The sequence below is a fragment of the Saimiri boliviensis genome, chromosome 4 (assembly GCF_048565385.1).
Source record: "Saimiri boliviensis isolate mSaiBol1 chromosome 4, mSaiBol1.pri, whole genome shotgun sequence".
Classification (NCBI taxonomy): domain Eukaryota; kingdom Metazoa; phylum Chordata; class Mammalia; order Primates; family Cebidae; genus Saimiri; species Saimiri boliviensis.
In genome coordinates this window covers 101,232,037-101,254,452 of record NC_133452.1, presented here as the reverse complement: position 1 = coordinate 101,254,452, position 22,416 = coordinate 101,232,037, and the positions used below count along the sequence as shown (strand labels likewise).

Here is a 22,416-nt window from a genome sequence, read left to right as displayed (position 1 = left end):
CCCTGCCCGAACCCTCTTAACAACCTTCAGGTACCATCTCTCCCAGGCAATCACGTTAAGCCCTGTTCTTGCTCTGATCCCTTTGACCTGCTTTCTCCTGTCTCCCCTTCTCCTTATCTCCCATTTTCTTCCTCCCCCTGCCCTTTCTTTTCTCCTCAGACTCCTTGTCTTCAGATTCTGCAGGCTCAGATTTGCTTTGTGACTATGGAAAAGCCAGTATTTAACTGCCGAGTCTCAGTTTTCATATCTTTAAAACGGGAATAGTACTATCTACTTACAGAATCGTTTTGTGGAGATAAGAAAGTGCAAGCACTATGTACATCGTACAGCGCCTTACAAAAATTTTTTTTTTTTTTTTTTTTTTTTTTTTTTTGACGGAGTTTCGCTCTTGTTACCCAGGCTGGAGTGCAATGGCGCGATCTCGGCTCACTGCAACCTCCGCCTCCTGGGTTCAGGCAATTCTCCTGCCTCAGCCTCCTGAGTAGCTGGGATTACAGGCACGTGCCACCATGCCCAGCTAATTTTTTGCATTTTGAGTAGAGACGGGGTTTCACCACGTTGACCAGGATGGTCTACGGTCTCTTGACCTCGTGATCCACCCGCCTCGGCCTCCCAAAGTGCTGGGATTACAGGCGTGAGCCACCGCGCCCGGCCTACAAAAATTCTTTACTGGCATCTCTCAACTATGCCCTTACACTCTCTTCCTCCCCTTTCCGTCCCCCGACCCCGCCCAATTGTGAGACTACGAAATTCTTCGAATTCAATGTTAGGGCAGAACTCCAACCGGAGTGCAGCTTTTCTGATTGTTCCCGCCTTCCATGCCTAAACGAACCAATCATGAAGCCCAGAGAGTGGCGCGGTATCGCCACTTGGAGACCACTGCGAATGAAGTTTGCATTTTTCCTCTGTTCCTGGCGTCCAGCTTCTTCGCGTCTCGCACCCCAGCTTCCCGGCATTTGAAGACAGTGCCATCCTCTTCCTTGTCCTGGCCACCCAAATCCTGGTATCGAAAGGGTTGGACGGCGGGGACCGGAAGTGTGCAGCAGCGGCGGGTCCCCAGCTGATCGACGCCGGAAGTAGCAATTGCTAGAGGAGCCTTCCGCCGGCTTCACTATGGCGGCAATTCCCCCAGACTCCTGGCAGCCACCCAACGTTTACTTGGAGACCAGGTGAGGGGGTTCGGGCCTCTGGGGCTGGAAGAGGAGACGCGGAGCCTGGGCTTCGCCGTGGGTCTCCGTTCCTGGCGCGTTCCTCCGGGTGGCCGGCCTCCACGTGGAAAGGGGCGTGGAGCAGCGGCCGAGACGGCCCCCTGAGGACTGAGAGGGGACCGCCATCGCTCGCGTCCAAGCTCTGCTCCGACTCGTGCTGAGGCCTAGCGACAGCTGCCTGATTGTCCTCCTTCCTCCAGACCGCTCACTCATTCATTCATTCAACAAGCGTGTAATGAGTCCACAAGCCAGGCACATAAGATGTGAGTTCTGAGGATACAGAGGTAGATAAAACACACACAGCCCTGCCTTTAGGAGCTTATGGTATAATGAAAGAGACAGATATGTAAACATTGCGTGATAAGTAGTACAGTTGTAGAAACAAATTACAGGAAAAAACAGGAAGAAGTACGTTTTCCCCACTATCAAAGAGCGATGTGGTAACCAACCTGCTAGTGCCATGCCCTTGGTGTATGTCATCTCATTTAGTTTAAGACTAGCAACTGAAATCATGAAGGTATTATTTCACTTTCTCCCTTTTAATATTAGCAGGAGGAAACGCCAGAATTTGCAGATTAAAGCCTTGACCAAAGCCACACAGCTAGTAAGTGGAAGAACCTTGTTTGGAGCCTGGTGTGCCTGTCTCACTTTGTTAGGTTCTTTAGCTGTATTCACTCTGTTGCCTCTTTGGAAAAAACTCAGAGTGATCTCTACAAAGTAGGACAAAGAAAGGATCCTGCCCCAAAACCTTTAATAACATCTTGCTTCTGTAACAGTGTAAAGTAAAAACTGATTAATCTGACATTCAAGGTGATTTTTTTCATCTGGCCCTTGTCTGCCTGCTGTTACCCCCACAACAGCCAGAGACCAGTCTGGGACTGTCTTTCTGTTCTTGCCCATTGCTGCTTTCAAGCAAAGCAGAGTTCTGTCAGTTCTCTCTATATTTGCTCATGCTGTTCATGCCCTCTGGCCATCTTTCCCACCTTCTTATATGGCAAAATTCTGCATCTTCAGGCTCCATCCTGTAATTTCTGTAGTCCCCTGTTGGTATTTTTTCAAGTTACAATTCAGGCAATGTAGACTAACAGAGTAAGAAGTGAAAGCCACCTCCTCCCTGAAAACACGATCAACAGTTTGTTGAATGATTGTCCAGAACTTCTATGTACATATAAACCTCTCTTTTATGTTTTTATTTTTTAACAAAAAAATGAGATCATATGATCACACTCTATGTATGTTTTTTCTGTAATTTGGTTTTCTTTCACTCAGTAATTCAGATAGCTGCCCATAGTATGGATAGTTGATATTTTAGGCATTTCCTATTTCAAGGACATTTAAGTGACAGATACTGGGATGAACATCTTTGCACATATTGTATCCTTAGGCACTTTTGCAAATTTTTCTAGAGGATACTTGGAAGTTGAAATTGCTGAGATATTCACATTTCAGAATTGTATATGTATTTCCTGATTGTCTTTCCAAAAGGCTACTTCCTGTATTTTAAAAATACCCACCAGAACGTAAGCTTCTTGAGGGAAACAGTGCCTGAAATAGTGGCATACACAGAGTAACTGTTAATCTGTGTTGAATGTAAGCAGTGATGAATTGCAAAGATGAATTGCAGGCAGAAAGGCTGTTAGAAAGCTATTTTCTAGCACATTCCACATATACTTACAGAGTATTTACATTGTGCAAGGCACTGGATATCAAGACTATAAAGAGTTGACTCAGTTCTCACTGGCCAGGTGCCGTGGCTCACACCTGTAATCCAGCACTTTGGGAGGCCTAGGCAGGTGGATTGCTTGAGTCCAGGAGTTCAAGACAAGCCTGGGCAACATGGCGAAACTCCACGTCTACAAAAAGTAGAAAAAGTTAGCTGAGCTTGGTGGTGCATGCTTGTAGTCCCAGCTACTCAGGAGGCTGAGATGAGAGGATGGCTTGAGCCTGGGAGGCAGAGGTTATGATAAGCTGAGATTGTGCTACTGCATTGTAACCTGGGTGACAGAGGAGACCCTTTCTCAAAAAAAAAAGTCACACACTTGGACCTTAAAGTCTAGGCATGTGCTGGAGTAGAGGGGAAGACACCTGCCCTTTCTCTTGCCTCTTCTTTACCCTTTAGCAGTACTGGGGAGAAAAAAGCACTCATCCTGTTGGGTAGGTACAAATATTCAAAGTTATCAGATTTTGCCTTCGTTATACTCCCTCCCAACAAACATAAACTGTACCTTTTATTCTATTAAAATTTTTTGAAAAGATAATATATCAGCTTTGTGCAGTGGCAGTATTGTAGCCAATGAGGTTTATCCGAGGCGCCATCATTGCTAATTGAAAACTTTTCCCAATACCCCACCATGACGACCTGAAATATAGTCAGCATTGGCAATTTTTGACAGTCTCTATGGAGACTGAATTTAAAATATATATATGTATGTATATATATTTACATGGATCAAAAATACAAAAGTTTTTAAAAGGTATTTATTAAACATCTTCTGTTTCCCGTCTACCCAGTCCCTACTCCCATCCGAAAACTTCTAAATAAATATGAACTCCTGAGCCAGGCGCGGTGGCTCAAGCCTGTAATCCCAGCACTTTGGGAGGCTGAGGCGGGTGGATCACGAGGTCAAAAGATCGAGACCATCCTGGTCAACATGGTGAAACCCCGTCTCTACTAAAAATACAAAAAAAAATTAGCTGGGCATGGTGGCACGCGCCTGCAATCCCAGCTACTCAGGAGGCTGAGGCAGGAGAATTGCCTGAACCCAGGAGGCAGAGGTTGCGGTGAGCCGAGATCGCGCCATTGCACTCCAGCCTGGGTAACAAGAGCGAAACTCCGTCTCAAAAAAAAAAAAAAAAAAAAAAAATGAACTGATGTTTTAATGTCCCTTTTAAAAAAAAAATTAAAAATTAAGTATAAGAATTTTTTTCCTAATTTAGGGGTTGGTTATATTGGTTTCAGATCATCAGTGATATATATGTATGTGGCATTAGAATTTTGAGTTGTCCATGCATGTTATTTTGCAGAAAAACTACCCAGAACACCTGCATGTTTTACTCAAAGAAGATAATCAGTGTTTATGTTACTTGCATTGTGGTGTTTTCCTTTGCTGAGCATGAAATCCAGTGGTTATCACAATTTCATGACTTACAAGCTTGAAAATCAAGAGTCTTGGAGCAGTCCCATAATATTCCTGTCTGCCCTGACCTTGTTCTTTACTGGAGCGATGTTGTTCTCTCTCTCTGCAGCATGGGAATCATTGTGCTGGAGTTGTACTGGAAGCATGCTCCAAAGACCTGTAAGAACTTTGCTGAGTTGGCTCGTCGAGGTTACTACAATGGCACAAAATTCCACAGAATTATCAAGGACTTCATGATTCAAGGGGGTGACCCAACAGGGACAGGTACAGTTAAGCCAACATTAGTTTATGTTTTCTCTTTCTTTTTTTTTTCTTTTGTCTTTTTTTCTAAAGCCAACCTTAGTTTCTGAAGACTCTGTCATAAATAGGTGATAAGGCAGCCAGAGCTCTCTTCCATTTGCTAAGGACTGTGTTGGTTGATTCTGGTGACAGCTCCTGCCTCCATCAAACACACATATGTGAAATTGGCCAGAAACCAACCTTAACTCCTAGGCTTGGTAGAGTTTTTCATAACTACATATATTGCTCACTAAAAACAAATAATATTTGTCTGAATTATAGTGATGCAAGTAGTCCAATCAATAAGAAGGAAAGACTTCATAGTATCTTAAGAATAATAAAATCCTGGCATCTTTTATTGATTCACTTATTTAACAAATATTGAGTATCTGCTTTGTGTCAGATACTTTTCTAAGCTCTGGGAAGATAGCTATAAAGAAAGAGACAGAATTCTTGCTCTCAATAAAGCAGCAAAAGGGATGTGGGGATGCAATTTTAGTAGAAAAGTCAGGGAACTCCTCTCACATTATTGGAGAAGATATCTGAATGAAGGAAGAAAGTGAACCTTGTAACTGGGGGAAGAACATTCTGGATGGAGGGAAGAGCAAACAAGAGACCCTGAGGCAGGAGCCTGTGCTGGAAATCATAAGGTATGTGGTACCTTGTAGGGCAAGGTAGAGACTGGGTTTTATTCTGAGTAAGATGTGAGTCATTGGAGAGTTTCAAGCAAAGAAATGATGTGATCTGATCTATGCTTTAAAAGGATCCCTCTTTCGCCAGGCATGGTGGCTCACACCTGTAATCCCAGCACTTTGGGAGGCTGAGACAGTTGGATCATTTGAGGTCAGGAGTTCAAGACCAGCCTGACCAATACGGTGAAACATTGTCTCTACTAAAATACAAAAATTAGCCAGGTATGGTGGTTGGCACCTGTAATCTCAGGTACTTTAGAGACTGAGGCAGGAGAATTGCTTGAACCCAGGAGACGGAGGTTGCAGTGAGCCAAGATTGTGCCACTGCATTCCAGCCTAGGCAAGAGATCAAGACACTCTCTAAAATAAATAAATAAATAAATAAATAAATAAAAGGATCACTGTAACTGCTGTTTAGAGAATAGATGGAGGGACAAGATATAAACACTGTGTAAATAGTTGTTACACTTTATTGTTTGGGGAATAATGACAAGAAAAATAGTTCTGTACACATTCAGTACAGATGCTTTCTCCCCAGGTATTTTCAATTGCGGTTAGCTGAATCCATGAATCTAGAACCCACATGTAGGGAGAGCTGACTGTGCTCATGAGTAAGTAGTTGGGGTTCAGGGAAAGACCTGGTATGGAGTTTTTAATTTGGGAGTTATTGGCATTTAGATGGGATTTATTAGTGAACTGGTGGAACATTTACTCATTTTCAAGGGTCCTTGCTTCTCAGTCTGCTTTTTCTCTGCTAATCTCTGCTTGTTTGCCTTTAAACAAGTTTGGTTCTCTCTGTGGCAGAGTCTTTTCTCAGTCTTGTTCTTTTTCGTCATTTTCGTTTGTTTGTTTTTTTAAGATGGAGTCTCACTCTGTTGCCCAGGCTGGAGTACAGTGGTATGATCTCAGCTCACTGCAACCTCCACTTCCCAGGTTCAGGGAATTCTCCTGCCTCAGCCTCCCTAGTAGCTGGGATTACAGGCAGGCACTACCACACCCGGCTAGTTTTTGTATTTTTAGTAGAGATGGAGTTTCACCATGTTGGCCCAGCTGGTCTTGAACTCCCAAACTCAGGTAATCCTGCCGCCATGGCCTTCCAGAGTGCTGGGATTACAGCTGTGAGTTACCACGTCTGGCCTATTTGTCATTGTTAATTATCTCATGATTTATCCTCCGTGGCCAGAAGTACTCAGGTTTTTTATTTTGTTTTGTTTTTTGGTTTTTGATGCATTTCAAAATACAGAATATATAGGAAAGCAGAGAAAAGTGGAAAAATCATTCATAAGCATAGCTCCTAAGAATTTCTAACTATCATTAACCAATCCCTCAATATCCCACCTTTCAGAAATGAGCAGTGTTAACTTTTGGTGCCCATCATTCTAGATGTCTTTCAGATGTCTGATTTAAAGGATAACAAGATAAATGGAAACAATTTCAAAAGAATAGGATATATTATGTATGCTATTGTTTTTAAAATAGAAAGTATTACATTTAATTTTATATATATGGAACAGAATATTTGACTTCCTGCAGTGAAAGATGAGGCAGTTAGTACTTAAATTTCTATCTATTCTTATCTTTCCCTAACCTTAATTTTTGTTGCTATTTTTATTATTATCTGTTCTGCGCTCATCATTCGTTCAGCTACAGTGTGGGTCCTACGTTTTGGTGGATTAGTGCTCACAGCTTGCTTGGCTCTTACCCTCACAAGTGCTAGAGGGCAGGGTTTCTTGTCAAGTGGGTTTTTTTCCCCCCCTGCCAGAATGCTCAAGGTCACAATTGTCCGGTGGTGTTTTTATTACAAGAGCTGGAACGTTGTTGTATTTTTAAGCTCACTCATATTTGAGAATTTCTGCCTGTTACCTTTATACTTGAAAAGAGATAGCATGTTGTCATGCTCAGCCCCCTCACTATGTGACACACTGTGCCACCTTGGGACTTCACAGAGTCCCCACCAGCAGGAAGGCTCTCACCAGATGTGGTCCCTTGACTTGGACTTCTCTGCCTCCACAACTGTAAGAGATACATTCTTTTTTAAAAATAATTATTTTAGGCCAGGCGTAGTGGCTCATACCTGTAATCCTAGCACGTTGGAGGCTAAGGCAGGAGAGTCACTTGAGTTCAGGAGTTCAAGACCAGGCTGGGCAACATAGCGAGACCCCATTTCTACAAAAAATTAAAAAATTACCTGGACACGGTGGCATATGCCTATAGTTCCAACTACTTGGGAGTCTGAGGTGGGAAGATCACTTGAACCTGGGAGGTTGAGACTGCAGTGATCCATGATTGTGCCCACTGCACTGCAGCCTGAGCAACAACCTGAGACTCTATCTCTAAATAAATAAATTAATTAAAATAAAATAAAAATTGTTAGAAGGAAGAAAAAAAGAGACCATAACTGGTTATAGTGTTCTGAGATCTTTTTAGACATTTCGGATCCATTGCCTTCTGGTTTGGTTTTTCATTGTTGTTTGTTGTTGTTTATTTTTTTGGAGACAGAGTCTTGCTCTGCCACCCAGGCCTAGGCTCGAGTACAGTGGTAGGATCATGGCTCACTGCAATCCAGACTCCCTGGGCTCAAGCACTTCTCCCACCTCAGCCTCCTGAGTAGCTAGGACTATAGGTATTCACCGCCATGCCTGGATAATTTTTAAATTTTTTGTAGAGTTGAGGTCTCACTATGTTGCTGAGGCTGGTCTCAAACTCCTGGGCTCAAGCGATCCTCCTGCCTCGGCCTCCCAAAGAGTTGGGATTACAGGCATGAGCCATCATGCCTGGCTGCCTTCTGTTTTTGAATATGCTTTTGAAGAATACTGAGGCCAAATTTACTCCTTTCTTCAATTCAGGGATAATTATTTTTTTTCTATTTCTGAATATTATCTCTGTTATACTTACTGGATTTTCTATTTCAGGAAATTAGTTGTTTGTTTCGTCGCCTTTGCCTTTCATATCTATAACATTTCTTTTGATTGTATGATAGTATTTTTTTCTTTTTTCCCTGCATTTACTAAAATAATCTCAGACCTATACTCTATGCCTTACTCAATTTTCAGTCATGTCTGTTCTGTTCTTTTCTGCTCTAGTTTATTACTAGCTCATTACTGTTGCTGTTTGAATCTAAATTGGTTTCCTTAGCTCTGCAATCTTTCATCTTATTCTGTGATGTATTATCCTGCCTTTGAGCTTTTGTTATATTAGATTCTTACTTCTGTTGAATCATCCATAGCTTGAGATAGCCATGGAGAAGCCACTTTCTCCCAGGCTGAGTTCCTGGGTTTTCTTTTCCTTCCTCCCCTCCTGCATTCTATCCTTCTGTTGGTTATGGTATGTTTGCCTAGTTTCCATGCCATTTGTTTTCATCTCATCCATGCTTGATGTCAGCACCTACATTATCTCCACCTTTTACTTGCTCAGATACCGTGTAAGTAGAGTCTCCTTGTCCTTCTCCCCATTAATGTGGAACTAGTTGTCTTCCCCACTTCAAATGTTAGGTGTTGCTTTCTCTCTGTTCTATTCTAGCCTGAAGAGGGGTGGGAGAGAACTGGGTCTCAGCTTGTGCTGAGCGAGCCCCCTGTGGGAGGGCTAGCCTCTGTTCTGTCTTCGCAGACTCCATTAAAGCCCTGTCTCAGAGCCCCTTCCACCAGCCAGTGGTGTCTGTGTGTCACCACTCCAGGCTCTGGATAGTCCCCAGTTATGGCCCAGCACCCTGGAAGGTGGCCAGCCCAGCTTGCCTGTCCTGCCACTCCGGAGCCACTGTGATATGTATAGGTTTCTGCCCTCAAGGGCTTTCCTTGGCTTTTTCAGAGCTGCTCACCCACTCCCCTACTGGCTTCTCAGAACTGGAGGGTATTTGTGAGAATTCTCAGTATGGCATGTCTTTCCTGGTTACTACTTTCAGGGAATACAGGCAAGAGAATTTTCTGTTTTTTCCCCTTGGCTCTTTTTACAACTTTACCATGTTTGTTTCCCTTTTCCTTTTTGGTTGATGCTGGTGAACTTTTGGCTTAATTTTTGTGTGTTCACTTTATTGGGTGTTGGGAGCATGTGGTAAATGCACCTGAGAGCAGTAACTGAAGCATACCCTTAGAATGACACTGCATGGCAGATGCATCTGAATGTGTGTTCTGAGCTAGGGAATCCAGAAGTAGCCAACCAGGAGCTTCCTTCCTTGTCTGTAAAGGGAGATCTGAGTCCTTGGCTCATCCTGTGACACATGGGCCGCACACAGGTTAAGGTCCTGAGTTTTGGGTTGAATGAAGATCGCCAGGTGAAGATTGTTAGGGACAAGGTGCTAAGTGGAAATGCTATATAAACTGCATCTTTTTGCAAGCAATGATGGTTCTCCTGTCCAGCGCACCATCACTGGAATCTCTTCCCTGTATGTAAGTCCCCAGTAAAACCCCGTGTCTCGTTTGCTAGCTCTAGGTCTCTTCGGCCCCTTCAGTCTGGTGCCATCCCCATTGGGGTCGATAGGGGTTCAGCGCAACAGGGAGGCAGCATCTAGTCCTGCTTCATTCTACTTTGTCTGAAAGGGTTTCGTCGATACTTCAACGTACCTCTTTCCTGTGTTGTTCCTCTCTCCCCCTCATGTTGTTATGAAATAAATTTTAATTCGTAATATCAGTGAACTGAGAGTCCATGATTAGGGTACAAGAATTGGAAGTGACTCAGGTGTGAGTTGCTCATGCCAGAGCTTTTCTATATTTCTGTAGTTGGTTCACGATCCTTCATAATGTCACATTTCCATGGTGTAATTTTAAGGAAATTGAATCACTCAAAAGATTTTCAGATAACTGCATCCAGCCTCAAGTATAAGGAATGATTGAGCAGCCCGCTGGTAGGTCTGTGGTGGAAGGCAAACAGGAGTTAGGCCCTCCTGGGTCACTAGTTCATGTTTTTTAGCTGATTAGGTGACATATTTTTTGCTAAACATCTCAGATGGGCACCAAGTGACATCCTGGGCTCTTCAGCAAGTTGATGCACCACTTCCGTTCGCAGCTGTGCCTCAGTCTGACTACTGTGGAACCATTCTTTCCACATGCTTTCTCATAATACATACTTGCCAGATGCTTTTTCAGTTCAGATACCCTTTGACTTCCTGCTTCATTTTATTTTAAGCCATTTTCCTACCTTCAGCTTTCCCATTTTATGATAACTATAGAAGCTCTTTTCTTCACCCTCTGAGTGTCTTTTATCTGTTTCTACTAATCTCTTTCTCTCCTCTCTGTAAGACGTAACATCCTGTCAAGTTCTTCGTTTAGTTCTTCTTGCTCTCACTCGGCCTCACAGTGCTCACCAGCTGCTGTGATTGCTGTGATTAATTATATGCTGATTATCCTGTGCGTCACTCTCACTTTGATTTCATCTTTCCTCTTGGTAGCCCCAGGAACACCTGAAATTTAACGTGTTGAACAGCAAGCTCTGTTAATTTTATTCATTTGATGAGTATTTGCCAAGAGTCTGCTGGGTATCCTGTGCTATTCTAAGGCCTGTGAGAAGCACTTACGCATTAAAAACCAAGGCATTTTCTTTTTCCTTGCAGTTCCCTGCCCTGCCAGGAAAGAAACTATTCATTGTAAGAAACAACTAGAACAGTGTAATATAAATATGCAAATGTGTGTTAGTATGGTGTGGATTATCTATATAAGACAGGTTGGAGTAATTCATAATAAGGGAAAAAGAACAATGGAATGAGATTAGGATGAGAAGGAGGCATATGTGAGGTGGGCCTTGAGAGAAATGTAGACTGTTAACCCTTGGGAAGTAGAGGGAAGGGCATTTTGGATTTAGGAAGAAGAGTGAGTACAGGGCAGGAGTGACAGAGGCATGGAGGGACCCCACCACCCCAGGTGTCACATCTTCCACACCGGACTGGCTCCTGTGACATCACCCAGCCACCTCTCCATGCCCAGAACAAATGCATCAAATGTGATTCTGTGGCCCCTATAAAATTTACAGATCTCTGAACTGCGTATTTGGGAGACAGTAAGGAGCAGTTTGGGGCCAGTTAATGGAGACTCCCAGACAGAGGAGTTCACAGATTGAGGAGGTTTCGTGCAGCTGTGGACTGTGGCAGGACAGGGTGGTGCAGGGCTGAGTTTGGGCTTGCCTCGTGCTTTCCATGAACACTTACTAAAGTAAGTTGCAGCACCTTGCTGAGCCGGCTCACCTGTCAGGACTGTGGTTACGTGCATCTCCTAGGCTGGTAGTGGGTGGTAAATGAGCTGATGTTGGTCAAGTGGTTAGCATGGTTTGACACAAAGTGGGAACGAAAATGAATGTGACTGTGACTTATTTTGATTGTTAATTCACTTAACAAATATGTATTTGACTCCTTCTGTAGACCAGGCACTGTTCTAAAAGCTGGGGCTACAAGAGTGAATAAGAAAGTCCTTGTGGCCCTCTCGGTCTGGTGAGAGATGGAGAATGAAAAAGTATGTAATATGCTATCAGGGATGGCAGATGATATGGGAAAAGGAATGTACTGCTGGGATGGAGCAGGGTTTCTCAACCCAGGCACTGGCGACATTTAGGGCTGGATGATTGTTGTGGGGGCTGTCCTGTGCATTGAAGGATGGTTAGCTGCATGCTGGCTTCTGCCCGCTTGGTACTGATAGAACACTCAGTGTGACAACCAAAATTGTTTCCAGGCATTGCCCACTGTCGCCAGGGGTCAGAATCACTTCCCATGGAGAACCACTAGGCTAGAAGGGAGGGAGGTGCTGGTTTGGAGAGTGTGATTAGGGAAACCTCTCTGACAAAGTGGCATTTGCACAAAGCTATGAATAAAATGAAGTAGTGAGCCACAAGACTGTCGGGAGCAAGGGCACGCCAAAGAGAATAGCAGTCCGAGGCCTTAGACCAGGGTGTGCCTTGGCAGGAAACGGCGCAGGGGCCAGCGTAGCTGGAACACCTGAGAGAGTGGCAGGAGATGGCTCTGAGAGTAACAGCACCTGATCATGGAGAGTCTTGTAAGCCCTGGTGAGGATTGTGGATTTTGTTCTAAGAGTTAAGCAGTGTTGATAGAGGGTTTCAGGCAGGGGAGTGCTGTGACTAGGCTTGTTTGAAAAGGATCCCTCTGGCCACCATGAGAATGGAGGGTGGGGAAAGAGGGAGGCAAGGCTGGAAGCAAGGAGACCAGTGGGAAGCTTTTATTTCTATTCAAGCTGGAGATGGTTGTTGTTTGAACTAGGGTGATAGCAGCTGTGATAGTTCTGGTCCTCTGGGAAGCAGACACCAAGACAGAGATTTATTGGGCTAACACCTGTGAAGGATAAAGGGGCAGGGAGCCAGGGTTGGAAAGGAAGGTCTTCACACAGCAGTGCAGGCCTGAGTGACACCTGTGAAAGCAGAGGGACGAGGAGCAGCAGCTGCCAGTGAGCAGTGAGGAACACCTGGAGACCGTGGAGTCGTGGAAACCAAAGGAAGACAGTAGCTCAAGAGTGACATCGAGTGTGGATTGAGTAACGTGAGTGCTGAGGATTGACCACTAGGTGTAGCCACATGGAGGTCACTGGCGACCTTGACAAGAGCGATTTCAGTGGAGCGGTGCGCGGTAAAAGTCTGAACGGTGCATGTTCAAGTGAGAATGGGGAGAAGCGGAGACACTGAGTATTGACAGCTTTTTCCAGGAGTTTTTCTATGAAGGGATGTAGAGAAATAGGATACTTGGAAATAGAGTTTTGTTTTTTAAAATAGGAAATATCAATAACGTGTTTAAATGCCTACAGGAATGATCCATTACAGAGAAAAATTGATCGACTAGAGGGGAGGTTATAGTTGCTCAGTTCTTTAAAGGTGAACAGGATTGGGTATGTGGTGGCGGGATAGTCGTGTTATACATTAGATGGCTTCCATATGCTGTCTCATTTAATTCTTAGAACCAGCCTGTGAGACATACGTATTACTGCTACTCCCATTTTGCAGACAAGGGAACTGAGGCTTGGAGAGAAAGTGTCTTAGTTAAGGTTAAACAGTAAGTGGTAGAGTCAGAACTGGAATCCAGATCTCTCTGACACCAAAGGCACGTGAGAAAGAGAAGACTGTGTCTTTAGAACCACAAAGCCCCTTGAACTGTGGCATTGTTCCCATCTGGTATATTAACAGTGATTGTGTCAGGTAGCAGTGCTTTTGGCTATAAGTAACAGAAAACCTGATTCCAGGTGCTGTTTTTTCTTACACAATAGAACATCTGGAAGTGAGCAATTATTGTCATCTCTTCACCTGCCCAGGGGAGTTGTCAGTGATCTAGGCTTGCTGTATCTATCCACTTCACCATTCGTCATGTGTCGCCTTTGGTCTTGAACCTGTTAGTCTTACGGTTGCAACATGGCTGCTGCTCTGGCATCACCCTACTTTCAAAGAAGAAAGATAAGGAAAGAGCTGTAGATGAAAGACAAAAGAGTATGTTTGTCCCTTTTTATCAAGAAAGCTGTAGCTTTCTCAGAAGTTTGACTCAGCGACTTCTGTTTATATCTGTAAGTCAGAACTGGGTCATCTGGCCACGCCTGTCTGCAAAACGGATTTGTCAGCACCTGCCTTTTTTTTGTCTCCGAGGTTGAGGCAGGCTGTGGAGGAGGAGGTTGGGGATGCTAAGGAGACTACTGACGGACAGTGTCTGTTAGGGGCTGTCTTGCCAGAAGAGAGGCTTTGATTGGTCAGTTGCCCTCTGGTGTTGAGTGCCCCACTGGATCTCCTTTTAGGCCACTGCACATCTGCGGGGCTGGATAGTAATCCATTATCCCCATCAACTGTGACATCAGAGGGGCGGGAACAAGGAGCACCAAGTATGGTCATCTTCATGTAAAACACTGCATGTCCCATGCCTTGAACATCATCTTGACCGGTTTCCACAGTGACTAAGGAGGAGGAGAAAGGGACATCACCGGAGTCACAGGGATGAGAAAAGGTTTTTTTGTGTTTTGTTTTTAAGAAACAACACAGGGGCCGGGTGCAGCAGCTCACACCTGTAATCCTAGCACTTTGGGAGGCCGAGGCGGGCAGATCATGAGGTCAGGAGTTCAAAACCATCCTGGCCAACATGGTGAAACCCTGTCTCTGTTAAAGTACAAAAAAATAGCCGGGTGTGGTGGCACGTGCCTGTAGTCCCAGCTACTCGGGAGACTGAGGCAGGGGAATCGCTTGAACCTGGGTGGTGGAGATTGAAGTGAACTGAGATTGTGCCACTGCACCCAGCTTGGTGACAGAGCAAGATTCCATCTCAAAAAACAACAACAACAAAAAAAAACAAACACCAGGCTAGGTGTGGTGGTTCACGTCTATAATCCCAGCACTTTGGGAGGCCGAGGCAGGCAGATCACCTGAGGTTGGGAGTTCAAGACCAGCCTGACCAACATGAAGAAACCCTGTCACTACTAAAAATACAAAATTAGCCAGGCATGGTGGTGTATGCCTGTAATCCCAGCTACTTGGGAGGCTGAGGCAGGAGAATTGCTTGGACCGAGGAGGCAGAGGTTGTGGTGAGCCAAGATTACGCCATTGCATTCCAGCCTGGGCAGCAAGAGTGAAACTCTGCCTTAAAAAAGAAAAGTAAAAAGAAACAACACAGATCATAAAGAAGAAAGTTAAAGAATTTTGACTACAAAGGCTCTGTGCATTGGAAGATCCCATTAAAAGAGTGAAAAAAGTTAAATGGGAAAAGTTATTTGCAAAGCATTCACTAACAAAGGATCAGTATCCATAATGTACAGTTGAGCCTTGGCCAACATGGATTTGAACCGTGGGGGTCATACAGGTTTTGCAGGGCCCACAGCTGGACTTGAGCGTGCAGGGATTTTGGTGTCACAGGGATCCTGCGTCAAGGGACAACTGTATCAATTCCAAAATGTCATACCACTGAGTAGAAGTGTGGCTGTTCACAGAGGGCCGTTACAAGCTAAATAAGCCAGTAAACACGAAATTATGCCAAACTTCAGAGAAATGCAGTTTAAAACACCACAAGAGGTCTCACACTTCTCAGACTGATAAAAGGACCTAGAGCGGTAAGAGAGAGAGTGCTGTGGGGAGGAGTGCATGCTGGTTCATCCATTTAGAAAAATCTAGCAATGATGAAATACTCAAACTGTGACCCTACGTATCGCCTGTGAGGTATCGGCCCCCTGACAGCTCTTGCACTTGGTTTTTGGAGACAGTATAAGAAGAGTTTTTACAACCTGGCTGATTAGCCAAAACATTGGAAAGATCCTTAATATCAACACCAGAAAAGATAAGACAGAGCATGATGGTCATCCAGTGAGGCGAACACTACAGAGAACTGCCTGGAACAAAGTGGATGAGTCTCTCAAACAATGGTGAGCAAAAAGCGAATTGCAGAAGAATGCATGAAGTATAATACTGCTGATGTAAGCTTAAAAACATGCAGAACAGCAATACGTTTTTTAATAGGGATGCTTATATGTGTAATAAAAAAGAAAATGCATGGAAATGCCAAATTCTTGTTAGAATAGTGGTTACCTGAGAGGAAAATGTGAATCAGCAGTTAGCTCCTAGGAGATGAGCGGTGGGGAGAGATGCAGTGGAATGTGTGGTGGGGTCTGCTGGACTTCCAGTACTTTATTTCTTGGGGGGTGGGGGTGGTCCTAGATGTTGGTCATACTATTCTTTGTATGTTTGCGTGTCTGAAATAAATACATTGAATAAATGATCCAAAAAGAGGACAGAGAGGAAGAGACTCTCTTTGTGGTGGTTGTTTTTGGAGACAGATGGGAGCGCAATGGCACAATCATAGCTCACTGTAGCTTCAACCTCCTAGGCTTGGGTGATCCTTCCACCTTAGCCGTCTGAGTAGCTGGGACTACAGGCATCCACCTAATTTTTGTAGAGATGGGTTTCACCACGTTGCCCAGGCTGGTCTCAACTCCTGGGCTCAAGCGATCCATCCCTCTCAGCCTCCCAAAGCGTTGGGATTATAGGTGTGAGCCACTTGTACCTGGCCAGAAAAGAATCTTGAAGGTTCTTTTCTAACCTCTAACCAGAGGTTAGAAAACAGGTCTTTGCCCATCTTCAGTGTGTCCTTACTAGACCAGGCACAGAACCTGCAAAGCTTCCAAATCGTTGGCTTTCTAACTGTTAATCGACGGCTGTGTAGCTTGCTCTGCACTGGAGAACTCTTTCATCATTCTCTGTCCCTCTGCCACCTCTCCCTATTCCACATGCCTAGAGGAATGTTTGAATTGGAATTATTTGTCTTTCTGACATTTTGCTGCAAACCCTACTGAGTTGAATTGGGTTATGAAAAGATAACATATTATGAGTAAGATGTTATGAAAACTATGCCTATTAAGTAAAGGAGGTCTCCATGCTCTTGCCTCTTGTCTTCTCTGATTGTTTAAAATCCCCACTTCATCTGTGACTCTTGACCCACCTATTCCTTAATGCACTTCTTGTTTGTGGTGAAGTTTATGTGATGCTTTTCTCTTCCTAGAGGGCAGAGCCCTGGGGGTTTTGTTCTGGCAGCCTTCAGGTGGCAGGGATCACACTTTGAAAGCTCAGGCCACAGACGGACAGTGCACTGCTGAACTGAACCCTTAGCGTGCTCACTCAAGCCCTGCACACAGGGCCTGGCTTCAGTGTGGCATCTGTTTGGCCCCACAGCCCTCTCCCTCTCTCTAGTCTCTGGGAACCCTAGGCAGGAACCTTGACTGTTGGTTGCCAAAGGACCAAGCAAAGGGAGGATCAAGTCAGAGGGAATGTATTAGTTACATAATTGCTGTTTGGAAGTATCCTGACAGGTTGGAATTTTTGGAATGAGTTTTACACTGTTTGGTATGGCTCAGTATTTTTCCAGAAGCATAGGTAGCCTGGGCCAAGTGGGAGGTTCCCCTAGTCTGTTAGGATTCACCCCCATTCCTCTTTGCATGAGAACAGTGTTTTCTTCCCAAAAGGAAAACGGGGGCTGTGACAGACTCCCTGTGGTGAAGCCGACTAAAAGGTAAAGCAAAGGATTTTTACCATGGAAACACCTTAGCCATGCCCAGGGGCCCTGGGGGTGGACTTGGTGCTTTAACATGCTGCTTTTATAGCAGGTGGTAGAAGCAAGTGAGCTCCCTGCACTGGGCTGCGGGCAAGCAAAGTACCCGTTGATGAATCCAGTGTTTACTTTGTTCTAGACTGCTTTGTCATGACTGATCAACTTGGAGAAACCAATGTGGTTCAATAAGGCATATGATTGACTACATAATTGATTAGAATTGGTTAGGAAAGTTGCCTCCTGTTAGGATATGTTTTCCTGTGAGAAAACCATGTTTAACTTACTTTTTTTTTTTCTTTTTTTTTTTTTTTTGAGATTGAGTCTTGCTCTGTTGCCCAGGCTGGAGTGCAATGGCGCGATTGTGGCTCACTGCAACCTCTGCCTGCCATGTTCAAGCAATTCTGCCTCTGCCTCCCAAGTAGCTGGGACTACAGGCGCACACCACCATGCCTGTCTAATTTTTTTTTTTTTTTTTTTTTTTTTAATTTCTAGTAGAGATGGGGTTTCACCATGCTGGCCAGGCTGGTCTTGAACTCCTGACCTCGTGATCCACCCGCCTTGGCCTCCCAAAGTGCTGGGATATGCCACCACACCTGGCCTAACTTATATCCTTTTGCTCTTAGAACAAAACCTGCCTGAGCTTAGGGTATTCGGCACAGCACCATGCTCTTGTAGACATAATATAAATAACATTTGATGGTGATGCTGCTAGCAAATAATTCCCAATCCCATGTTTCTTAATTTTCTCTGTATTTATTCATTTATTTAGAGTCTAAGTTTTGCTCAAGGTCTTGTTGTCTAGGCTGGAGTGCAGTGACGTGATCGTAGCTCACTGTAACCTCAAACTCCTGGGCTCAAGCAGTCCTCCTGCCCCAGCCTCCTGAGGACCTGGGACTACAGGCACGTGCCACCAAACCTGGCTGAATTTTAAAATTTTTCATGAGCCAGGTGCAGTGGTTCACACCTATAATCCCAGCACTTGGGAGGTCAAGGCAGGAGGACTGCTTGATGCTAGGAGTTTGAGATCAGACTGGGCAACATAGTGAGAACCCATCTTTACAGAAACAAAAAACAAACAGACATACTGATGCATGCCTGTGGTCCCAGCTACTCAGGAGGCTGAGGTGGGAAGACTGCTAGAGCCCAGGAGGTTGAGGCTGTAGTGTGCAATTATTGTGCCACTGCACTCTAGCCTGGGTGACAGACCAAGACCTTGTCTCAAAAAAAAAAAAAAAATTTTTTTTTGTGGAGTCAGTCTCTTGCTCTGTTACCCAGCTCGAACTCCTGGCCTCAAGCAGGCCTCCCACCTTAGTGTCCCAAAGGGCTGAGATTTTAAATACAAGCCACCACACCTGGCCCTGTTTTCTCTTTATGATGTACTGCCTCACCTCTCCACTCTGCCTACTCTAATGTCCCTTTCTTCAGCATTGCCTCGTACCACTGTCCCTGTTTCTCCTTCGGCTGGATAGCTTTGACATAAATGAATTTTATTTTCCATCATCTAGGTTAAGGGTGACCGATAGGTTTCAACTCTTGGGCTACTTCCGATTAATTAATAATGGCTGCCTGAGTTCTGGGTTGGTAACATTCAGAGGCAAATCTAGCTCAGCAGGGAAGAATACTGATGGATTAGCTATGTCTGTGATGGGCACAGGGTTAGGGCTTGGGGCACTCAAAAATACTCATAAAAATGTTAAAAATCAAGAAACCTCTTGGCCGGCGTGGTGGCTCAAGCCTGTAATCCCAGCACTTTCGGAGGCCAAGGTGGGTGGATCACGAGGTCAAGAGATCGAGACCATCCTGGTCAACATGGTGAAACCCCGTCTCTACTAAAAATACAAAAAATTAGCTGGGCATGGTGGCGCGTGCCTGTAATCCCAGCTACTCAGGAGGCTGAGTCAGGAGAATTGCCTGAACCCAGGAGGAGGAGGTTGCGGTGAGCCGAGATTGCTCCATTGCACTCCAGCCCGGGTAACAAGAGCGAAACTCCGTCTCAAAAAAAAAAAAAAAAAAAAAAATCAAGAAACCTCTTAACACATCAGATTATGAATAGTGGTTATCTCTAGATGGTTAGATTACAGGGGATCTTAATGTTCTTTTGATAATGTTCTATGTTTTCTACCTTTTTGATAGTGAATATGTATTATTTTAATGTGTAGGAAAAAATACTCGGCACCCTTTTGAAAAGGAAAGTGTTATCGAAGTGAAACCAGTGATTTGAATACGATATTAGTGCTAGCTTCTGTAGTTGCAGTGTACCTAGCAGCGGGGTGGTTTCACTGCCTTTTCCTTTCCTTTACTCTGAGAAGTCCTCTGACCCTAGGCCCATTCTTGCTGTGAGATAGAATGTGTGGCTGGTTGATTCATTTATCATCTCCTAATCGGGCAGGTCGAGGTGGTGCATCTATCTATGGCAAACAGTTTGAAGACGAACTTCATCCAGACTTGAAATTCACGGGTAAGTGCATAATTTGGCAGGACTGGGTAGGAAGGGGGATTTTAAAAGCTCAGTGCTCACTCTTTTGGCCATGATTCAAGGTGAATGCCTGACACCGTGGCATGGTGCCAGGAAGCTGCTCAGCCGTGGCGCCACGAAGTGCCCTGGTGGATTAGAGAAAGTGGCACCTCTCACAGAGTTCTGAGCAATTCTGAGCGCTGGTCGGGGTGTTCTAGACTCTAACCACTTGTTCAACGTCATAGGATATCAAAAGTGTCCTCAGAGAAACAGGAAACCTTGGTAGGTTTTTGAGGGCAGTCGGGAACATGGTCCACAGTTAGCGAGGAACATCAGAGTTCACGGCTGGGGACAGGTGAGGACAAGGAAGAGGAAGTCGTCATAGTAGTGCAGTGTGGCCTTTGTACCGGGCAGAAAGCCTGCCCTGAGGGGTTGTCTGGGTCTGGACAGACCAGAACAAAGTCCTGCCTGTTTTTGCATCCCTAGAATAGGGCAGCAGCTCTGCACTGGACCTGTAGGGTTATTCAGACTCTTTCATTTCTTCCTTTTTCCCACCAGGGGCTGGAATTCTCGCAATGGCCAATGCGGGGCCAGACACCAATGGCAGCCAGTTCTTTGTGACCCTTGCCCCCACCCAGTGGCTCGACGGCAAACACACTATTTTTGGCCGAGTGTGCCAGGGCATAGGAATGGTCAATCGCGTGGGAATGGTGGAAACAAACTCCCAGGACCGCCCTGTGGACGACGTGAAGATCATTAAGGCATACCCTTCTGGGTAGACCTGCTACCCTCTTGAGCAGATCTTCTGAGATGGTCCCAGTGGACAAGCTTCCTGATGACATAGAATGACATGTAATGCTAAATTTCATTTCGGCTTTGCAAATCATGAAGCTGAGGAAGCCTGGGGTCTTGGGTGAGTTAGAGATGGAAGTACATTTTAATAGGATGCTTCTTTTCTCTTCCCCTAGTGCCTGGGTTGACAGAGCATTTGCACAATGCCCCTGTGTGTCAATAGGTTACTACTTACTGCAGATGACCCATAATGCCCATGTTGTGCATGTCTGCTCTGCTACACTTCAAACAAAATGTAGCAGACACTGGCATTTCTCAGTGGTTTTGCCTAACCAAACTTTTTCCTAAGGAGATTTATATTCTGGCCTACGCTGCAGTCCTTGATGGCTGACAGCCATTGAATTCCAAACCAAGTAGTGTCGATTAGCCCTCTTAACTCTGTGCACACCCTATTTCAGCCTCTTACATTTGTTCTTCCAGGGAATGTATGCGTCTCTATATATATTTTCTCTCAAAACAAGAACATCAACACTGCTGTTTCTGATACTTAGACATCCCACGCAAAGCCACATTGAATTTTTGCCAAATGAAAAACGCTTCCAACAATCAAGTTTCTAAGAAGGTGTCAAGTGGGGAATAATAATGTGTAATAATCAAGACATTAATTTATTAAAAGGAAGCAGAAGCATTAACCATCTTTTTCTCAAAGAGGAGAAGTCTGTGGTGAGCACAAGGACAGACTATGAATCTTCCTTAAGAAGTAGTCATCTCAGAAAAGAGAAGTGCCACTCAAGTTCTTTTAACCTAAGACTTTAGCGACATTAGGTCCAACATTTTTATATGTTCAGCTTTTTATGTATAAAAATAACTTTCTGGATTTTGTGGGGAGGAGTAGGAGAGGAATGAAGTTAATACCTATGTAATACATAGACACTTCCAAAATAAAATGCCATTGATGGTTGAAATCGCTGCTGTGGTCTGATTCTAAATATTGTATGAGGTTCCCAATGGCCATTTTAATCCCAGTCATTTAAGTAGTATTGCAGAGATCCTATGTTCAAGATTTCACATCATTGAAGGCTTGTGAATTTCCAGGGGACTTCCCCCTATTTAAGAGCAATTCTAACTCAAAAAGGGCAGAACCAGAGAAAGAAGTTAAGTGATATTAATTGACATTTCTGAATAAAGGGTGTATTAGTCCATTTTCACATTGCTGCAGAGATACTACCTGAGACTGGGTAATTTATAAACAAGAGAGGTTTAATTGACTTACAGTTCCACATGGCTAGGGAGACCTCAGGAAACTTACAATAATGGTGGAAGGCGAAAGAGAAGCAGCCACCTTCTTCACAGGGTGGCAGGAGAGAAAGCAAGCACAGGGGAAACCGCCATATTTAAACCATCAGATCTCATGAAATCTCCCTCACTATCGTGAGAACAGCATGCAGGGGAAAGATGCCCCGTGATCCAGTCACATCCCACCAGATCCCTCCCTTGACACAGAGGAGATTTGGGTGGGGACACAGAGCCAAACCATGGTGGGGATTACCTGTTAGTGAACCAGGTGGATGTGCTGAGAGACCTGCACCATCCCTGGAATTTGCAGAGGGCCCACCTGCACATTGTTATGGGACCAGCGGCAGTATGTCTTGTGCTGTTTGCTTCCTTAAGCTGGTAGCTCCTTGAAGAGGGGATTGTAACTTTAATATTTCTTAATACTCTGTAAATTTTGGACATGATGATTTACTTTATGGAATGGTCAAACAAGGTTCTGTTCCCCAAGCCTTCCCTACCTTCAACCTCTTTCTCTACCTTTCTCTTTTCTTTCAATAGCAAAAAAGCAAAACCCAACAACAAACTATAT

General features: G+C 44.5%; 1 protein-coding gene and 1 non-coding gene across 2 annotated transcripts; both read left to right on the top strand.

The window, feature by feature from the left end:
- Positions 1–1,041: 1,041 nt before the first annotated feature.
- Positions 1,042–22,174, top strand: PPIL1 (peptidylprolyl isomerase like 1). The gene is made up of 4 exons (XM_003923217.4): positions 1,042–1,169; positions 4,455–4,609; positions 19,695–19,763; positions 20,319–22,174. The coding sequence occupies exons 1-4, from the start codon at positions 1,114–1,116 to the stop codon at positions 20,537–20,539; spliced, it is 501 nt and encodes a 166-aa protein (XP_003923266.1). The 5' UTR covers positions 1,042–1,113; the 3' UTR covers positions 20,540–22,174.
- LOC120363344 (U4 spliceosomal RNA) lies at positions 3,473–3,613 on the top strand. Its single transcript, XR_005578911.1, has one exon. It is a non-coding gene; the product is annotated as a U4 spliceosomal RNA (small nuclear RNA).
- Positions 22,175–22,416: the final 242 nt, after the last annotated feature.